Raw genomic sequence first — 17848 nt, 5'->3', positions numbered from 1 at the left:
GGAAAAACTGCTTTTCTTCACAATCGTAGAAAAAGAATTCTAGAAACAATATCATGAACCTCTGTATTGCAAACAAAGTAGGATTTTCAGAAAAAAATGCAATGCTTTTTGTAAATCTACAGTTTGGTTACTTTTGGTTTTCATTTAGCAATATAGTAGCTTTCTGTAGTTCTAGTGTTTTGTACCTTCTTTCTTCCTTTCATGTCTTCTGCAATTTAATAATTTTAGGAAGCAATTATTCAGTGAGTTTGTTGTTCCAATTTACCTCTGAATACAGTCATTGCACACAAATACTTGCTTCTTAGTTATAATTTGCAGTTTTAAGTTTTCAGATTTAGCATTATAGAAATTACTTTGAACTTTGTGTAACCCATTTCTTTATAATATCAGCAGAATGGCATAAAGCTTGATTCATTGAAGAGGTCAGTGCCCCATTTGGTCAGTCGTAGTTCTTTTTCTTTTGCCAAATTAGGGGCCAGCTAAAACTTCATAAACAGCCCTTTCTACAACAGCTTCTCTGCATTTTGTCAGCAACAGTGTCACCTGCTGTTCTAAACAGAGGCTTGTAGAGGCATAACAATTCACTTCTGTTCATTAGGATTACTGTTATTAACTATGGTCTTTTTTGTGTCAGTGCCTAAATACCCAGAAGTGTGTGGCGTTGATGTGTTTGTGATCTTTAATGCTGTACTGATTTAGCTTTGACCTTTAAAAAATCATTATTATTGCTATTACTACCAGGAATTCAGTGGAATAACGTGCACCAGTCAACGGCACAAGGAGGATACATGACCTTTGGATGGATGTGCTGGATGATGTTCTTTGACTCCATTTTATATTCTATAGGTGGCTGGTATTTCAGCAATATTATTCCTGGTAAGATCATGGTGTGTTGTTCTTATTTCATGTTTTTGAAGAAATTACTCAATAGAATGGGTAGAATTGGCTTTCCTCATTGTATGCAACTAAAAAAAAAAACATATCTTTTTCTGAGTTGAGGTTTTGATGTGTAAAACTGTCTGATTGCCTTTAGGGACTGGGTTAGAAAGTCTTCCTATATACATAAATATTGAGTAGTGCTAACACATGGACTAGAATTTGTAGCCAGGCATGAAATATCTTTTGTATGCTTACCGGGATGATTAATATATGAAGGACTTAGCAATTTGTTGGTACTTCACAGTAACAGAGCTCAGTCTAGTAGCAAAACTTCCTGTGAAAATGGTGAATATTCTAAGTCAGTACTTGGGCTGAAACCCATGAACAACAACATGTTTTCATATCACAAAGACTTCAAACTGTCTGGTAACTGTATCTTGCTCTCAGTCAGTCCACAGTCCAATGCATAAAGAAAGCTAATTAACTTTCAAGTATATTTTCAGAAAGTAGTGGGATTTTTTTTTTTCATTAACCAAGTTTTATGAATATTATTGAATTGGTTGAAGCATTTTTAATTGTAGCCTAATGCCTCACTAGTTGTTTGAAATCTACCTTTCCTCTGATTTGCATATGTCACTTTTTCTTCCAGCCGCTCTGTATTTGTTTTAAAAATTAAAAATGAATTTTGCCTTGAAACATAGGGCTGTGTGGAATATACAATTGAATTTTACAAACTTTAGCTTAAATTGACACCTGCCCTTCAGTGTCAATGAAATGCAACTCCAAACACACAGAGAGTGTATTGTGTGATTGGTAAGTGAAGCCTAGAAAGATCGGGCAATGCCAAAGTTTAGGTTGTGTGTAGGAACATATTTTTGACCTTTCTGTTTGTGTGCTAGAATAAATGTTTCTTATGCTGGCTGATTTGTTTAAATTGTGCAGATAGTAATGGAAAAATAATCTTTAATGATTGGTGCAATGGATTATTGTTATAATAATAATAATAATAAAGGCTGTTTGCCTTGGCAGGCCATTTGGTGCATTTTCTTTCCTCTAGGTTACAAGATTATGTTAGGCTGTGCCTCCGTATTGTTAAGTCTATGATTCTGTTACACTTTAAAGCTGATTTGGAGATAGGGTAAAGCACAGTATCACCAAGGATTGATTATTTTATGGCAGGACCTGGTGTTATGGCCAAATGACTTTTTTCCACTTTATTAAGGTTTGTTAAGTGCAGCTAAGAGTTTGAGCTAATTAAATGGTCTAACCAGCTCTTTGTAAGTAATGACAGGACATTAGTAGTCCACAAACAAGTATGAAATGACTATAAATTTTGCAACAGTTTCTATCATAATTATCATCTAGGAAAATTTGGATTAAAGAACCGATGGTACTTTCCCTTTACTGTTTCCTACTGGAAGAACCTGTGTGGTGCAGAGAGGAGGAAGAGATATTATCTGAGTTCTAATATGGTTTTCTTCAACAAAAACTTCCAAGAAAAAGGTTTGTAGTCATAATAGCATTTTAATAACGTCTCTTTTCTGAATGGTGTGTTGATTTTGATAAATCTGCTTTTATTGTTGCTTGGTCTTATATTATGTGTTTAGATCTTGTCCCTTTCTCTCCTCCATTATATAGTGTATACTATGAACATTATATACTAACTGTTAATTGTGCTGTCACCTGTAATGCTTGAATCATTCAATTAAAACTATTGTACACAAATATTTAAGAAAACTCTTTTAAAAAATGTAAAATGAGTATCTCTTGGGTTCATCCTGTCCCTCTGTATTACCTCTTGGCTTTGTTAGGATCTTCTGAAGTTGCTTGGACCCTTTTATGCTCTTACTGAATCTGAAAAGTGTTGTGTTTTATTAACTTTCTTTTTCCTGCAGTTTGATTTTCTTCCTCCTTCTCCTCTGCTGTTTCTATTTGCTTCTTGTTTCAGTGGAAAAATTGTCTTTGTTCATTTCTTTCCCTTCTGTTTCTTATTTCCCTCTTATATAATCACTGTTCTTTCTGTCTTTGCTTCTTAGCTTTTTGTTTAAAAAGCTACTGTTATTGTAATTAATTTTTATCTGCCTTCAGATACTTTCACTGGTCTTCTATTTCTTTGTTCACTTGCTTAAAATTAATTTAGTTCTTTTAGGTTTTTTCCCCTCTCAGGTCTCTTTAAGGACTTTCTCACATTTCATTTATGTTTTTTGAGTGAAGGAGTAAGTCACCCTCACTTATATTCCTTCCTGGGCCTTAGAACAATATGATGGGTTGTTATGTTTTGGAAGTTACAGTAGCTTGGAAATGATCCAGTTGTCTGTAGCATAGGTGAAGAAGCTGAACAACTCAGCAGTTTTATGTATTGGTATCTCCTAGAGTAGGGCAAACTTCAAAATGTCTTGAGGTTCATTTAAACATTTGTGAAAAAACTGTCAGTATTAATTTTGTCTGAATTTCTGCAATCTGGAACAATTCCATTTTGTTGAGATGATTGTCTTTGGTCCTTACTTAAAATGAAGATTTTCAATGTTTCCCCTTGGGTTGACTACATCCTCTGTGGAAAGTGAAGAAAAAAATTCTCCTATGTCCGAAAAGTTACTAGTGTGGTCTCTGACTCAATCTATCCAAGTGATTGCCTACAACTTTGTGAATCTGTTTGTCTAACTTCCCCTCTGCTTAAATTGATGCACATCACATGCTCAGTAGCAAATTGCCTGTGTGTGAACTCTAACACTGCCATGGAGGCAAAAGAATTTGCTCTTTTTCATAAGAATTGGTTCTTATTGTACTGATAAAGGCATAAATGCATTTATGGATAATTTGCTTGGAACAGCAAAGTGACTTGCTCCCGGGCAATTTCTGCATTTGTTCCATATATATGTTCAGTGGGCGTGGAAAGCGCTTTGGAAATCAGAGGTGTGTCAGAGAAAGGCTGGAGCATAAGTCCTACAAGCTGGAACTACGACTAGACTAGGGCTGGCAGAGACCTGGGTGCTGAGTACCCACTTGGAACTTCTCTTAGGAGAAGTCCTAGGGTAATCAGTTTACTGCTTCCAAGTATTTTGGAGCTTGTCCTCTGAATCTTACCCAAGATACATTGTCTGAGACTCGGTACTTTACATTTTTTTGTTAAGTTCCAGGATGTACTTGCAAATTTAGGAAGCAGTGGAAAGGCCATTAATAATATTTGTTGGTGGTTTTAGTCTCCAGACCAAAAGACAGAGAAGCTAATGGGAAGAGAGGTTCATGGGTAGAAGGACCTCAGAAATGTCACAGCTGCTGGTAGTGCCTTGCTGGAAGGTAACCTCAAGCTTCTGGCAAAAGTTCTTTCTAAACTTAAAACTGATTGTGAAAGGAGCAAAAAAATTCTTCATTCCCAGCCTAAACAAACCAATCCTTGAAATTATGATATAATTTTTTATGTATAATTTGATTTATATGATTTTTATATATTTTTATAGAGAGCATAATTATATCTTGTAATATTTATTTAAATTTTATTTAATTATATATAAAATGATCACATAAAATATAAAGTATCAATATTATAAATGAACATATATATTTTGATACATATTAAAAAGGATAATTCCCTCTTCTCATAATTCTCATCCATAACAGTTTCTATTTCTTCGGACTAACGTTCCAATTTGGCTTGCCTTTGTTTTAAAAGAAAAAAAAATCCTACTGCTGGATTTCTCAGTTGTAATGAGTCAATAAAATATTACATGTTAATAATATATTTATGGGGCTGGTTATTGACTGTGCTTATGTTGGGAAAGTAGTGCCAACCTTTCCTCCTGACGTAGAAAGGAAGTCAACTTGATCTGCATCATATGGTCATCTCAGTTTGTTATTCCCTATACACACACACACATATGTTTAGATTCAGCAATGCTCTTGATCTGCTGCTCTTCCCCATACAGACCCAGCACCTCCAAGCTGGAAAGGCCCTTGCGTCGAAGGAGCCACCATTGGTGTCATGCTGCTGTCTCTCACCAAAGAGCACATGGATGGCCAGAAGGCTGCTATTAAAGATCTCAGCCTCGCCTTCCACAGAGGTCAGATAACAGCGCTCTTGGGACCTAATGGAGCTGGCAAGACAACGGTCATGTAAGACTGCCATTTAATGCTGTTACACTCCCCTCTGGTCTCTGCTGTGCTTTCTCACCTGAAAATGTTTGTGAACTCTTTCCTATGTCTTTTTTTTTTTTTTTCCAAATAATTATTTAATAAACTCCCCAAAGCACATGGAAAGCGAAAGCTATGTGTCTACAACAAAAGCAATGTAATGAACAGAGAACTGGGTCCTCTGTGCTACTGAAACCATGATGTCATAGTTTAGAAGCAACTTAAGTAGGAGCTGGACATGTCTAGTTGTGGAGTTAAACATACCTCAGGAAAGTGTTCTTTTCTGGCATCCCATGTGTACTCCTATCACATGGAGAGTGTGGAGTTTTATGAGGTTTTGTGCTTTGTTCCTAAAGGCTGCAAGGGACTTCTTTCTTGGCAGTTGACCAGAAACAAAAATAATAAAATAAAAATGACATTTAAGAATGTCTTAATTAAGAAGTCTATGTATTTCTACCTTTATGTTAACTATGATCATCTGTAATAAAACCAGTGATGGAAGATGGGACCCTATTAGGAATTACTCCTCAGCTAGAATACACACATGAAAAAGGAAGCAATGGGCTGTTATACTTGGTTGGGAAAAAAATGATTTTGTTCTGGAAGTAAGGAAATGAAGGATTTTTGAGATCTTGGTTTTAAAAAAAAAAAACCAAAACCAAACCAAAACCAACAAAAAACCCAAACCCAAAATATTAACGGTGTTTCTATAATTGCTTAGCTGAATTGGTGTTGCTCTAAGGATGCTAGGACGTGCCTCAGGAAATCCAAGTGTGAGCTATGTAATACAGTCATTACACATGATCTTGCTGAATTTTTTTTTTTTCTTTTCTTGTATATCAGATCACTGTTGACTGGTCTGTATCCACCGAGCTCTGGTACCGTTATTATTAATGGAAAGGACATACGTACTGATCTGGCTGCCATCAGGACAGAGCTGGGTGTTTGCCCACAGTATGATGTCCTGTTCAACATATTAACGGTGCGAGAACATCTGCTGCTTTATGCATCAGTGAAGGCACCTAGCTGGACAAAGGAACAACTGAATCAGCAAGTCAGTGGGTAAGTTTTCCTTTCTTTTGTTGAAGTCTGTCAAATAAACTGGTAGTGTCTCTTGCAAGCCACTCAAACAAAGTGCTAATGCAAAATTCCAAGTAGAAGCGAATGGAAACTGCAGGTTTTCCATGAGTTTTTATCACACTTCATGTTCTGAAATTGTGCCTTGAAAATGGATTTCCTAGTTTCTAACCTTTACTTGAATGTATTTGTAGTGAAACTGTCAATGATTAAAAATCTAGTATACAGAACCATCAAATAATCATGTTTTGACTGAAGTAGAGATGGTTACCCTGGTAGCAGCTACAGTGGTTCCTGCCTCACGCTGTTTGCCTTACCTCCCTCTTGCTGGAGAGGCAGATAGAAAGTAAATTCCTGTGTGTTCGCCCTGAGTTTTCAGATAAGTCAACACTGACTTTATGTATTTATTATCCTGTATTCCCTCACCTGCAGTAGTAGGAACACTGGAAAACCAGAAAAGGCAGGTAAAGGCAGTGCTTGTTAAAATCTTTTTAAATAGGCCATTATCTTTTTTCTTTGTCAAATTCAGACGTTAAATGTGTTTAATAAGTGAAAGGGTTTAAAAACAAACAATCCAATAGGAAAAACAAGCTAGAGCTCTGACATGATCTCAGAGGATTTGCCATTTGTCAGGTCGAGAATGTTTGCTAGTGTTTTTAGGCTGCTACTTTTTTGATATAGGACTAGATTTTCTTCATTTTTGCGTCATGTATATTAAACTACTAGTAAACCATACAAGGTGGGTTCTTGTTCACTAATAGCAAACTGCATTTTCTGAACTTCAGAAATAAAATGTATGCTCTTCTAATAGTGTGGCAGTGTAAATAGTTTGTTTACCTTCTGATTCACACTAGACTGTGTGGAGGGCTGGACACTTCCATGCTTCAATGGAAATAAATGTCAAGTTGATGGAACTTCTCCTTAAGTGTACAATTAGGCATATGCAGACACATTTGTCACAAAATGGGTTTCCTTTTTAGCAGCTATCATAAAAGTCTGTTACTTTAAAATTTTCATCTGAAAAGTCTCTGATGTGGGACACTGCATTCTCTCTAGAAACAACAGGAACAACTCTCTAGAACAACAAGGACAAACCAAACATAGTGTTTGGTTAAAATTTATGCAAAATAATATCCTGTATTTTATTGTACTTAGACTGCTGAATTGCAATTTCAGCAGCAGTCTGTCATACTAATGGCACTTAAGAATACCCAGGACTCTGCAGGCCTTGCTACTAAGAAAAAATTATTTTTTTTTAAAGGCAATGAATGCTTTAAAATACTTCAGAGAAATTAAAAAAGCAACAAAACAATGAAACAAATTTTGCTTTTTATTAAGCAAAAAAAGATGGCTTCTAAGGAGATTAAGAATAATTTTCCTGGATATATATCTATACAACAATTATAGAAACCTCTTTTCTTAAAAATGGAAAATTCTTTTAGGGTAAATGGCGTGGTTTACAGACTGCATATTCACTCAAATGATTCGGGAGATTAGTTTAGGACTGTTGAGCGTTTTATGTCTTGCTTGCCAGGCTGAAAGCTTTTAGGTCAATGACTGGATGTTCAATGTGATGAAAAATAAATTGATGGTCTTTCAGTGCTGCCTTTATTGAGCATGTTTCCACACACTGCTCAGATGCAAGATCATCAGAGGGCGAGGGCTGAATAGGCAATGTCTGTAACATTCCAGTCCTTAACACAGGAATTAGATTAGGTAGTATTATTCTACCTAGGGATCGTTAATCTGTTTACCTCACAGAAGCATGTCTTAAAAAAAAAAAAAGGGGGCAAAAAAAAGCAGTGGTGTCACCTTATTTACTTCAACTGACTACACATTTCCTAAAAACTCAGGCATTTTTTAAGGTTCTTTATGTGGTTGCAAAAACTGAAGCACTGATTAAGTCATGAAACTAACTATCTTACCATAGTTTAAGAGGCCATAATCTAGAGTTTGCTGAAATTGTTGGACAAATTCGTATTTATTTTATTGGACTTAATTTCAAAATTGTCTGTTCTTATCCTGCACAATACTTATTAAGAATTTGTATTTCAGGTGGTGATTAGTGTTTATACTTTGTAGGTAGAGTGTTCTTTTTTTTTTTTTCTATTCATTTTTGTCACCAAAATGTATAATCAGTCAGAGGTAGTGGTTTTTTCACTTTCCATTTACAGTGACTTTTCAGTAATTCTGCTCTGGGTGGACATGATGTGACTGGAAAAACTTTTTCAAAATTGGTCCTATTTCTATACTCCCATTTCAGAGCTCTGGAAGATGTGGATTTATCCCAACATCAGTACAAACCTGTTGGAGCCCTTTCTGGGGGAATGAAAAGGAGGCTGTCAATTGCCATCTCCTTTATTGGAAACTCAAAGACAGTTGTTCTAGATGAGCCTACCAGTGGACTAGATCCATGTTCTCGCCGTAGCATCTGGGATGTTCTTTTGAAGTACAAAGCTGGTACAAAGCTTATAAACATAATTTGCTGCTTATTTTTCTTTCTGGAATCCCGTTTCAATAAATTTAAACAGGATGGTCAGAATATTAGTATTCCTATTCAGTAACTAAATACATTAATTTCAGAGGTAACATTTAATCAAACTTGGGAAACTTTAAAGCAGCCAAGTGAGATTACAAGAATTATCTGCTATCTCACAGAAAGATGCCCAATCTAACACAAGATTGATCTTAGTTCTGAATCCTGTCCTAAAGTTTCTCTTCTCTTACCTTTTTCTTTTTTGTTAGCGTCTCAAAATTGTTTTCTGGTTTTCATTTCCCATTTTGCACATATCTGTATATAGATGCATATATACTTCTAATGAAAATAGACTCATCAGTCAGTTTGGTACATTAATTTTTTAAGTGCCATAAGGTTAAAACCTGATTGCGGGAAGCAAACTCTTCAGCTAGTGAGCACTCAATTAGCTGGAATAGCTCACAGTGAATGATCCATTGAAACAGACACTGTTATGTGGTTTTAAGGAATCTCTTAAGCTCTTAAACGAGGTTAAAGTTGTAATGGCTTAATAATGCTTGCTACGTATAATACAAGGCAAGTTTAGACCTGAATCTAACTCAAACTGTAAATCTGAACGCGGGTTTTGTTTGTGTCTTGCAGTTCTGTTTTGAAGGGATCTGAAACATGTTCCCTTAAGGTTAAAGGACCCTCGTGAAAGCAAGATGTGTTTCTCTAGAAACCAGGTTTTGTAGACATGTACCAATCTTTCTGATGCAGGTTGCACACTGATCTTTACCACTCACCATCTTGATGAGGCAGAGCTGCTCAGCGATCACATTGCCATCCTGCAGCGTGGCCAGCTGAGGTGCTGTGGTTCTCCCTCTTATCTGAGAGAAACATATGGCCAGGGACACAGTCTAACGCTCATAAAAAAGGTATACTAAAAATGTACTGTACAGGACTTAACAGTGTCTGACAAGTAATAGCTGTGTATATTCTAAGGGAGCCGTATGTCCCTGCCAGGAAGTAATGTGTGATATAGATTATCAGAGAGCCAGCAAAACATGTTTTTACCAGCTTTATTGGTTGTTTTGGGTGGGTGGTATTATTATTATTACTATTACTATTATCATTATTTAGAAGAACACAATGACATCTTTGAAAATAATGAATTTCAATATTTAGCTGTGAAAAAGGCTTTGTCTCAGTGCTCTTTGTTCCTGGGAAGTAGTCGCTGTGTCCCAGGTTTGATTCAGTTTCATCAATGGAAATTTTCCTGTATGAATTCTACTATCAAGTCCCATACTTCTGGTAACATTTGATTTTTTTTGTGCCTGATTATCTTTCTTTCCTCATAGCCCTCTGTGTTTGAAATCCAGGATCCTAAGCATATTGTTCGGGTCACATCTTTGGTACAGACCCACATCCCAGAAGCCTTCTTGAAAGAGAACAGTGGGACTGAGCTGACATATGTGATTCCAGAAAAGGCAGATGAGACCTCTTTAAAAGGTCTTTTTCAGGCTTTAGATCAAAGCCTTCATCATCTGCATGTGACTGGCTATGGCATTTCTGACACCACCTTGGAAGAGGTACTTTCAGTTTTTCTGTGTAATGGCATTTTCTTGGTTAGAGAATCCTGTATTAGCTTCCACTACTCTTTTGTATTTCGTATATATGATCTTTCATATTCCACAACAGTCTCTTGTGAGAAGCATGCTTCCTAAAAAAACAAAAAAAAACAAACAAAAAACCTCAGGCAAAATGTATGTATACTTTATAGTTTTGTTGTACTGTTAATTTCAGCACCCACTCTACTATGACTTATTTCAAGAATCCGATGTGAACACTGAGGAACTGTGTAACTTTTAAATGTTTGTTCCTGCGTTTAGTTAAGGAAAATTTAGTGTCATTGATTTAATGAAAACCACTGTTGTTGTCCTGGATCTCTAGCATTGGAATGAGCTTTGAACTTCAAGGCTGGAGGTTCAGTTCAGGTAGCTCTTGAGATGGAAAAAAAAATTGATGAGAATACTCTCTGACTTACAAAGTTCTAAAGCTTAGGACTTAGCAAAACTGTGTGGGGAAATCTCTAAAGAGTATTTTGTGTGTATACCTAGAGAGAGAGAGAAAGAGACGCTTACATACATGTATATATGAACATATATACACATTTATATATATATGTATATATATACACACACATATATGTGTGTGTATATATACCAAATGGACCAGAGAAAGAGACTCTGTTATGCTGCTTCATCACTTTTGATTTTAGCTCTGTATAAATAGCCATATCAGTGAGAAGTTATTTTCCTTGGACTGTTTTTGTCTTGACTATAACTTCTAAATATCAAGATTCCCTAAACTACCAATGTTCAAGTCCCGTATTATAGATCCTTTTGAAAATATATTTTTCTTTCCACTTCTTCATGATGAATGGAGACTAATGTCAGTATTTTTTTGATGCACAAAACACATCTATTTTTATTTGATGGCACAATTCATTCAGTATCACTTTGTGAAACTGATTTCTCCAGTGATTACTTTATAGTGTTAAAGACAGACAAGGTTGGACTGTTTTCTACAGAAAATTTAAGATACGTTAGAAAAAAAAACCCACAAAAATAATGAAATGCAGATTCCTGTAAAGTGATATTTTTTATATATATAGCAATAAATACTTAGAATAGAACAGGGGTGTATCCCTTCTCCTTCTCTTCCTTGGAAACGCATGAGATGTTATGATGTAGTACTGTGGTCAGCTGGAGCACAAGATCCCCCAGGGAAGATGCTCATCTTTCCTGGTTTTCTGAAGATGATACACTTTAAGGCCTGTCAGACATCACTTATGCATTGTATTTTTGCTGTGTGAGCTAGACATATGGGAATTAATGGGGTCAGACATTTGAAACTGCATCAGCAGTTCTGAGTTTGTTTTGCAAGTTTAGAATTGTTCATCTTTATATAATCTGTTGAAAAAATATAAATAGAACCCCAATAATGCAAGCAAACCTAAAATGACAATTGTTCATGGAATTTATTGAACCAATACGCCACCACGTGGAGCTGCTGTATCCTGAAGTGGTCCATTGGGAGACATCTTTAGGACTATATTGATTTGCTACATAGGTTTTTAGGGCCCTGCACAAGCATAAAGGATCTGGTTTTGCACATTTGTTTTTAAACTGCAGTCCAAAGAATGACCTACCAACAAGTATGTGGTTTCCTTTGAATTTAAGCTCTATACAACTGAGTTACTTATAAAGGAAAAAATAAAAAAGGGATCTCTTCAGTCTTTCTCTTATAAATGATCACAGTACATAAAGCTAGTGTGGCAAGCATTTGCTATGGCAAGGGCCGGGGGGGCATAAATCATACAAGTTTAATAAACATTTTACATAATGCTATAAAGTAAATTATGTTTATGCTATACAATTCTACAAGGCAAGTCAAAAGCTTATTGAAAAAGCTTATTGAAAAATTGTTATTTTCCTTCAAATTATATAGGGTGATTAACATGCTGTAAGAAAGAATACTGTTCACTGCCAGACTTTATAGATTCTGAGGTAATGTATATATTGAGAACCTTTTTTGATTATGTCCCTGTGGGATATCATGGGACTTTCCAGAACTGGTATCTGTAAAGTAAATGTGAAGTTGTCATGGAACATGAGGAAGCTTCCTCAGTGTGCTGCATCTCTTATTCAGTTTAGAGCTTGCTTTTGGCTGTTTTCTGCAGGGGTGGTTAAAAAAAAGCTTTAAAGGTGATATTAGATACTGATGTATCATTCTTCAGCTTGAAGACTTAATGCATTAATTTGAGGTGATTTCTGTCATCTCTGCATCTCATCATTAGTCGTTGTTACAACCTCAATTCTCCATTTTCTTATCAAAACCCTCTTTGCATTGGCAACTAAATGGATAGCACATAATCGAATAGTCTATTCAAACAATTCAATCTGGAAACAAAGAACTCTGACTTTAAAGAAGGAAATGTGTTATAATTTTTATTTTATCCTTTCTTTTTGTTCTCTCATACACTTGCCATTATTCTTTTTCAGTCTGAGGGACACTCACACTCTCTAAAAATCTTACTGTTCAAGGGAAACCAGGCTTCCATTCATACTTCAAAGCAATCTTGAAGTTCTAACAAAATCAGTTCCTGACACTTTCAAATCTCACTAATATTATATTTGCTTCATTTTAGGTTTTAAATATCTTTTCCAACCATTTGTATTTGTGTACTTTACAATGCTTGTAATCCAAAGAATGTTAGCAGAAGCAAAAGGAGGATAGAAGGGTGGTTAGTTAAATTAAGTGTATTCTGAGAGCTCTCTAGAGGACGATGTTTCACTTTTTGGCAACTCTGGAGGTTTCAAAGCTTTTTGCTTTCTTGCTTTGCTTTGAGGAGAGAACAAAACCATTGAAACATCTTTGCAAAATAAGATGCATCAAAATACCTGTTAATGGAGTACTACTTTAAATTCTCTTCCTTGAAAGGACCAGAGAGTTTGCCCCAAAACTTTCTAGGGAAAGCCATATACCTCCTTAAATATTTTAGCCTTAAAACACTATGTAGCTTCTAATGAGAAACAGTTTTGTTGAGAGTGCTCTAGCAACATCTAATAATGGCACAATCATATTAATCTTTTTCACTGTAGTATTGCCATCTGGCCAGACCTTTTTCCTAGAGGGAAAAAGCACTTCCTATACCTACTGACAATCTGGTGGTTTGAAAGAAGCAGACAGGGCACTGGCTGCTGCTTGCAAGCAGGGCAGTCCTTCTCAACAGCCAGCACGACTACCTGCTCTCTCCATCTCCAAGAGCATCCGTGGCGGCCCTTCAGGGCCTGGCATGGAGCAAGCTCGCAGGCGCAAGTGCTGGAAGTGAACCATGCTACTCCTTACCTATTTTAAGCACTTTCCTCAAAAGCTTACAGAGTTTCTTCCTATGGCTTTGAGCAGTGCCAAGTGTCTGTCTCCCTCTGTGTGTGTGTATATCTAAGTTTGACTGTCAGAAGTGTTCCTATTTAGCAGATAACCATCGACTTGCTTGCAAAAGTTCCTCAGTCAACACTCATCCACAGTGAATGGCTCTAAGACTGCTTCTGCATTGTTCTGCTTAGTGAAACAGGCCTGTAGCTACAGAAGGCTATACTCAGCATGGACTGCCTGGAAGAAAATACAAAAACAACGTGAACAGAAAATGTAGTAAGAGGAAAATTGGCTCCTGCATAGGGAAGTTATTTAAGGTAAAACATGGATTACATATGTAGATTTAAAACTTAGAATCTTCCTAGGGATACTTGCCCTAGTACTGCTCAGTTACTGAAGAAAATTCAGTGATGCTGAATTATGCAGAATATACACATTTCCCAAGTGGAACATAAATATTTCTTAAAAGGGAGATTTTCAGATTTCAGTATTTGGTTGAGTGTTACCAGTGGTTCAAGTATGGAACAATGAGTATTTAGCACTGCTCTGTGCTCACTGATATGTTCAGACGGGTCTGTCTGTCCTAGTGAAAAGGTCTACAAAAACATGTTGGGAAAATGTTAAACACTGCTTCCATGTGATCCTAATTCTATGTGCTGCTTACTTTTCAGGGACTTTTATATGGCTTTTAAATTACTTAATATGTTACCACACACAATTTTGACTACTCTTTTTGCAGATACTTGTTACAAATTAACTGACAGCAAGCAATTCAAGCAATTAACACTTTCCCACTGCAAAATACCTAGGATACACATGCGATTTGTGGGATAGGAGGGCCCAGAATTGTTGCTAAAATATCAGTCAGTGGTTTTAGATGATAAAGGACTGTCTATAGGTGTTGGTTGTTTTCTCCCCCATGCTCTACAGTGCAGTGTCAAGGATACTGTCCACTGTATCAGTGAACCAGGCTTGTTTTTCTGATGCTGTCCCAAAGAAGGAATCAGAAAGAAATCAGAGAGTAGCTGTCTAGTACAGCTTAGAGGAGGTGCAGGAAATGCTACTTCTGTCCACAATATCCTGTTTTGTCCACAATATCCTGTGCAATACTAGATAAATTGTCATTTCTTCTGTACAGTATGGTCCCTAATGATTACCATCCTTAATGGGATGTTCGAGAGCTGCCTGGATACTATGGGGGACGACTGGGCAATGCAGGTAGCCTTCTGCCTCTACAGCTGTATCAGAATAGCTGTGTCAGTGAAGCTACAGTAGTATGTATTAGAAAAATGATTGGTGGTTTTGTTTCTTTTTTAAGGCATAGTTACATCCTCTCTTCGAGTGACTTAACGTGATTAAAGAAGAAAATGTCTGTCTGCAACCGCAGTAGGAATTTTGACACTGAACTGAGTATATGCAGGCAACATTTTGTAGTGTAGCGTTTGTCCTAGCCAGAGAGGAGCAGTTCCTTTGTGGTTTTAGTCGGTTCAGTTTCCTTGAATAAGCTTGGTTTGCTTGACAGAATTGGTGTGCAGAGGAGCCATCAGCAAGCAGGTCTAAGGCAACAAATTAGAATGTGGCTTTGGGCAGTTTGGGATCCCCCTCCAGGGTCTAATATAGAAATGTCAGGAGATATTAATTTCTTCTGGCCTTGCAGTTGTTAATGGCCAAAAGTGTTCCCTGAAAGTTAGTAGGTAACAAATGCAATCAATAACCACTGTTAAATGGCAATTATATTGACTAAGCAAAATATGGTTTATGTAACAGTCAGACCGTAGCAAGTTAAGAAATATCTTTCCACAACTATAAAGTACTTCAAATTGACTGTTTTTTATTGTCTATTGTATGAGCTCCTTGGAAACAAGGAATTTTTTGCTATAGCTGATATCAGGCTCTTTTGTGGGAAGAAATAAATGGTTTCTTAATGATTTCTGAAAGTTGCACTGTAGTTATAATCTAAGTCTTGCAGCTCAACGCAAACAGAGAAGAGAAAGCAAGAGAAGGCTTTCATCAAGAAAAAACAAAACTTGGTTGTACTTTTGCTGTTCAATTAGAGGTGTTCATGGTAGCTGTATTTTCTGTTGATTTTTCTTTTCTTTCTTTTTATCTGAAGTTCCTAGACCACTGTTTAAATTGCAGTTCAGGTTAAGATAAGAAAACGTTAATTTTATTTTTCATTTGAGCTTACAAGAAGTGGGGTGAGTGTTAATAACTGACTCACTATGAAAGCTGTTCCAAGCTTCTGCAAGGCTGAGGGACTGATAAATGAAATACATCCCTATGAAATTCAAAGGACTTTATGTGGACAGAACTGTGAAACAGGATTAAGCAAGAAATAGTAGGTCAAACACAAAGCTATTTGGCAAAGTGTATATACCATTTAAATAGATCTCATGATTATGAAGTTAGTGAGTTCTGCTGTTTTTTTAAAATGTTATCTTTAACTCCCCTCTGATGTGTGTCCCTCTGCTTAAGAAGATCCAACCCTTACAAATTTACTCTAGTGCAGATTTTTAGATTGTTACTTTTGTAAAAAAATAATTTTGTTTTTTCCCACGGTGATTTCAGGTAATGGATCCTATCATTTTCTCCCAATTTGACGTATGCATGCTAATGGTTATAATACAAAAATATGCGCTGTTGCCCAGTCCTCTCCACAGTGCTAGTTAAACAGGACTTTATTAATGTGGAATGTGCCTGCTGATTGTATTGTCCTTTAAATGTCTTTCAATAGCATTATTGCCTGCATGCTTGCATAAATCTATGGACATTTCCTCTGTGGATTTTCAGTTCTGTAGGATTTTGCACATTAGCTTTAGTTGTGCTAGTACGACTAGAACTCTTTGGTAGCAGTTCCAGTTGTGCGCACAGATTTCTAGCTGGAGTATCAGAAGAGACTTGAAGCTGTCAATACGCTCTTGGTAAAAACTGCAGCAACTGAGTTCCACAGCTCAGGTGCATAAAATGTCAGTCAAGGGTAGCCAGTCTATTGAAATATCTTTGCAGATAGAAGTGTGCATGGGCCAACAATGGTTTGCATAGCTTCTTTTGGATCTGTTGGCATTTATTCCTTTCCCCTTATGCCCAGGATTCGTCCGCTGGAGACCTTGACTAATTTTATAGTCATTCCAGCAGGGTGGCTACAGCAGCCACTACTAATATCTGACAACCTGGATGGCTGGGGAGAGACATATATATATAAAGTAGTTTTTAGAAAATGGATTCTAAATTATTTTTTTCCTATTTCATGAAAGGTATTTCTGAAGCTACTGCAGGACTCAGAGAAGATGCCCTATGTTCCACAGGCAGCACAACTGGACCATACAAATGGTGCAGAATCAGCCTGTAAGTAGAAAATTAGGTACCTTTTGAAGCAGCCAGACTTATAAAGAACACAAATGCAAAGATAAACATGCGCAAAGTTCCCAAAGTTGAGGAATGCACAAGCAAATGGGGAATACTGCCTGCTGCCATCTAGTAATATTTTTTTTTGTACGTGTCACATGATCTGCCTTGGGTAGTAGGTTTTTATATGTCTACTGTGATTCACTTCAGTATCACTTTACAGTTGTCTTCCCACCCTTCTACTATGCATACACATGCACACAAGCATTCTCTTGCTGTAACAGCATTAATGTACTGCTTCCTACCAGCCCCCGGCAACTAATTACCCTCTTTGACTCATAGTGACAGTGGATAAATATTTCTGGGATATACCACAGCTATAAAATCTGTAAGCTATTAAAAAGGTGTGTTCATCTCCATCCATGTGCAAATAAAAAAAATAAAAGCTGTTCCCCCCCCCCCCCCCCCCCAAGAAGATCATTTGTCCTCTCAGGTGGCATGTTATTTCGGGTTCCCTTACATGTTTGTTTGTTTGTTTTAAAACAAGTTCCTTTGTGCTTTTTATTTTCCTGCCCTGCAAGCCTGGGAGGAGGTCCTTGTTAACATTTCTGAAACCTTAGGAAGCTTGCTCTCCTTAAAAACTCTTCTTAGAAGTCACTAATGTGACACCTTGTAAAATGCAAAACTCAAGTTTTCCAATGACAGTACCCACCAAGCTCATCAATATTTTCTCATTGTTCCTGGGATTCTCATGCTTCTGCTGTACCATGTTTCTTTCTATTTGATGATTTATATCTCGATTACAGTTGTCTTCGGTTAGATGTCAAACGTGTTCTATGTGTTCCGTCCTTTTTGTTTTGTTTCCATAGAACACAGGCACAGAGAGGTCCTGGTCTGTGACTGGGGACCTTCATTGTTACAGTAATGGAAACAATAATTTTGAACTAAGCTTGTGTTATTTGTTAAGCTAAATCCAATTGGATCTGCCAGTAATGAGTAATCAGTGCCAAGAACTGTGGCCTA

The 17848-nt window shown here is 36.7% G+C and overlaps 1 protein-coding gene across 1 annotated transcript in view; it reads left to right on the top strand.

Annotated features, from left to right (window-relative positions):
• ABCA13 (ATP binding cassette subfamily A member 13) overlaps positions 1-17848 on the top strand; it is a 152908-nt gene that overhangs the window by 40417 nt on the left and 94643 nt on the right. The window contains exons 17-25 of the mRNA XM_087747914.1: positions 742-876; positions 2245-2386; positions 3776-3792; positions 4827-4989; positions 5851-6069; positions 8348-8544; positions 9320-9477; positions 9901-10131; positions 16735-16825. Of these exons, the coding sequence (XP_087604040.1) occupies positions 742-876; positions 2245-2386; positions 3776-3792; positions 4827-4989; positions 5851-6069; positions 8348-8544; positions 9320-9477; positions 9901-10131; positions 16735-16825 (1353 nt within the window). The remainder of the gene's footprint in view (positions 1-741; positions 877-2244; positions 2387-3775; positions 3793-4826; positions 4990-5850; positions 6070-8347; positions 8545-9319; positions 9478-9900; positions 10132-16734; positions 16826-17848) is intronic.

Source organism: Nipponia nippon, unplaced genomic scaffold (genome assembly GCF_047370975.1).
Source record: "Nipponia nippon isolate SJK-2023a ecotype South Korea unplaced genomic scaffold, ASM4737097v1 scaffold_1, whole genome shotgun sequence".
Lineage (NCBI taxonomy): Eukaryota > Metazoa > Chordata > Aves > Pelecaniformes > Threskiornithidae > Nipponia > Nipponia nippon.
The sequence above is the reverse complement of the archived record's forward strand: the minus strand, read 5'-3'. Positions and strand labels throughout refer to the sequence as shown.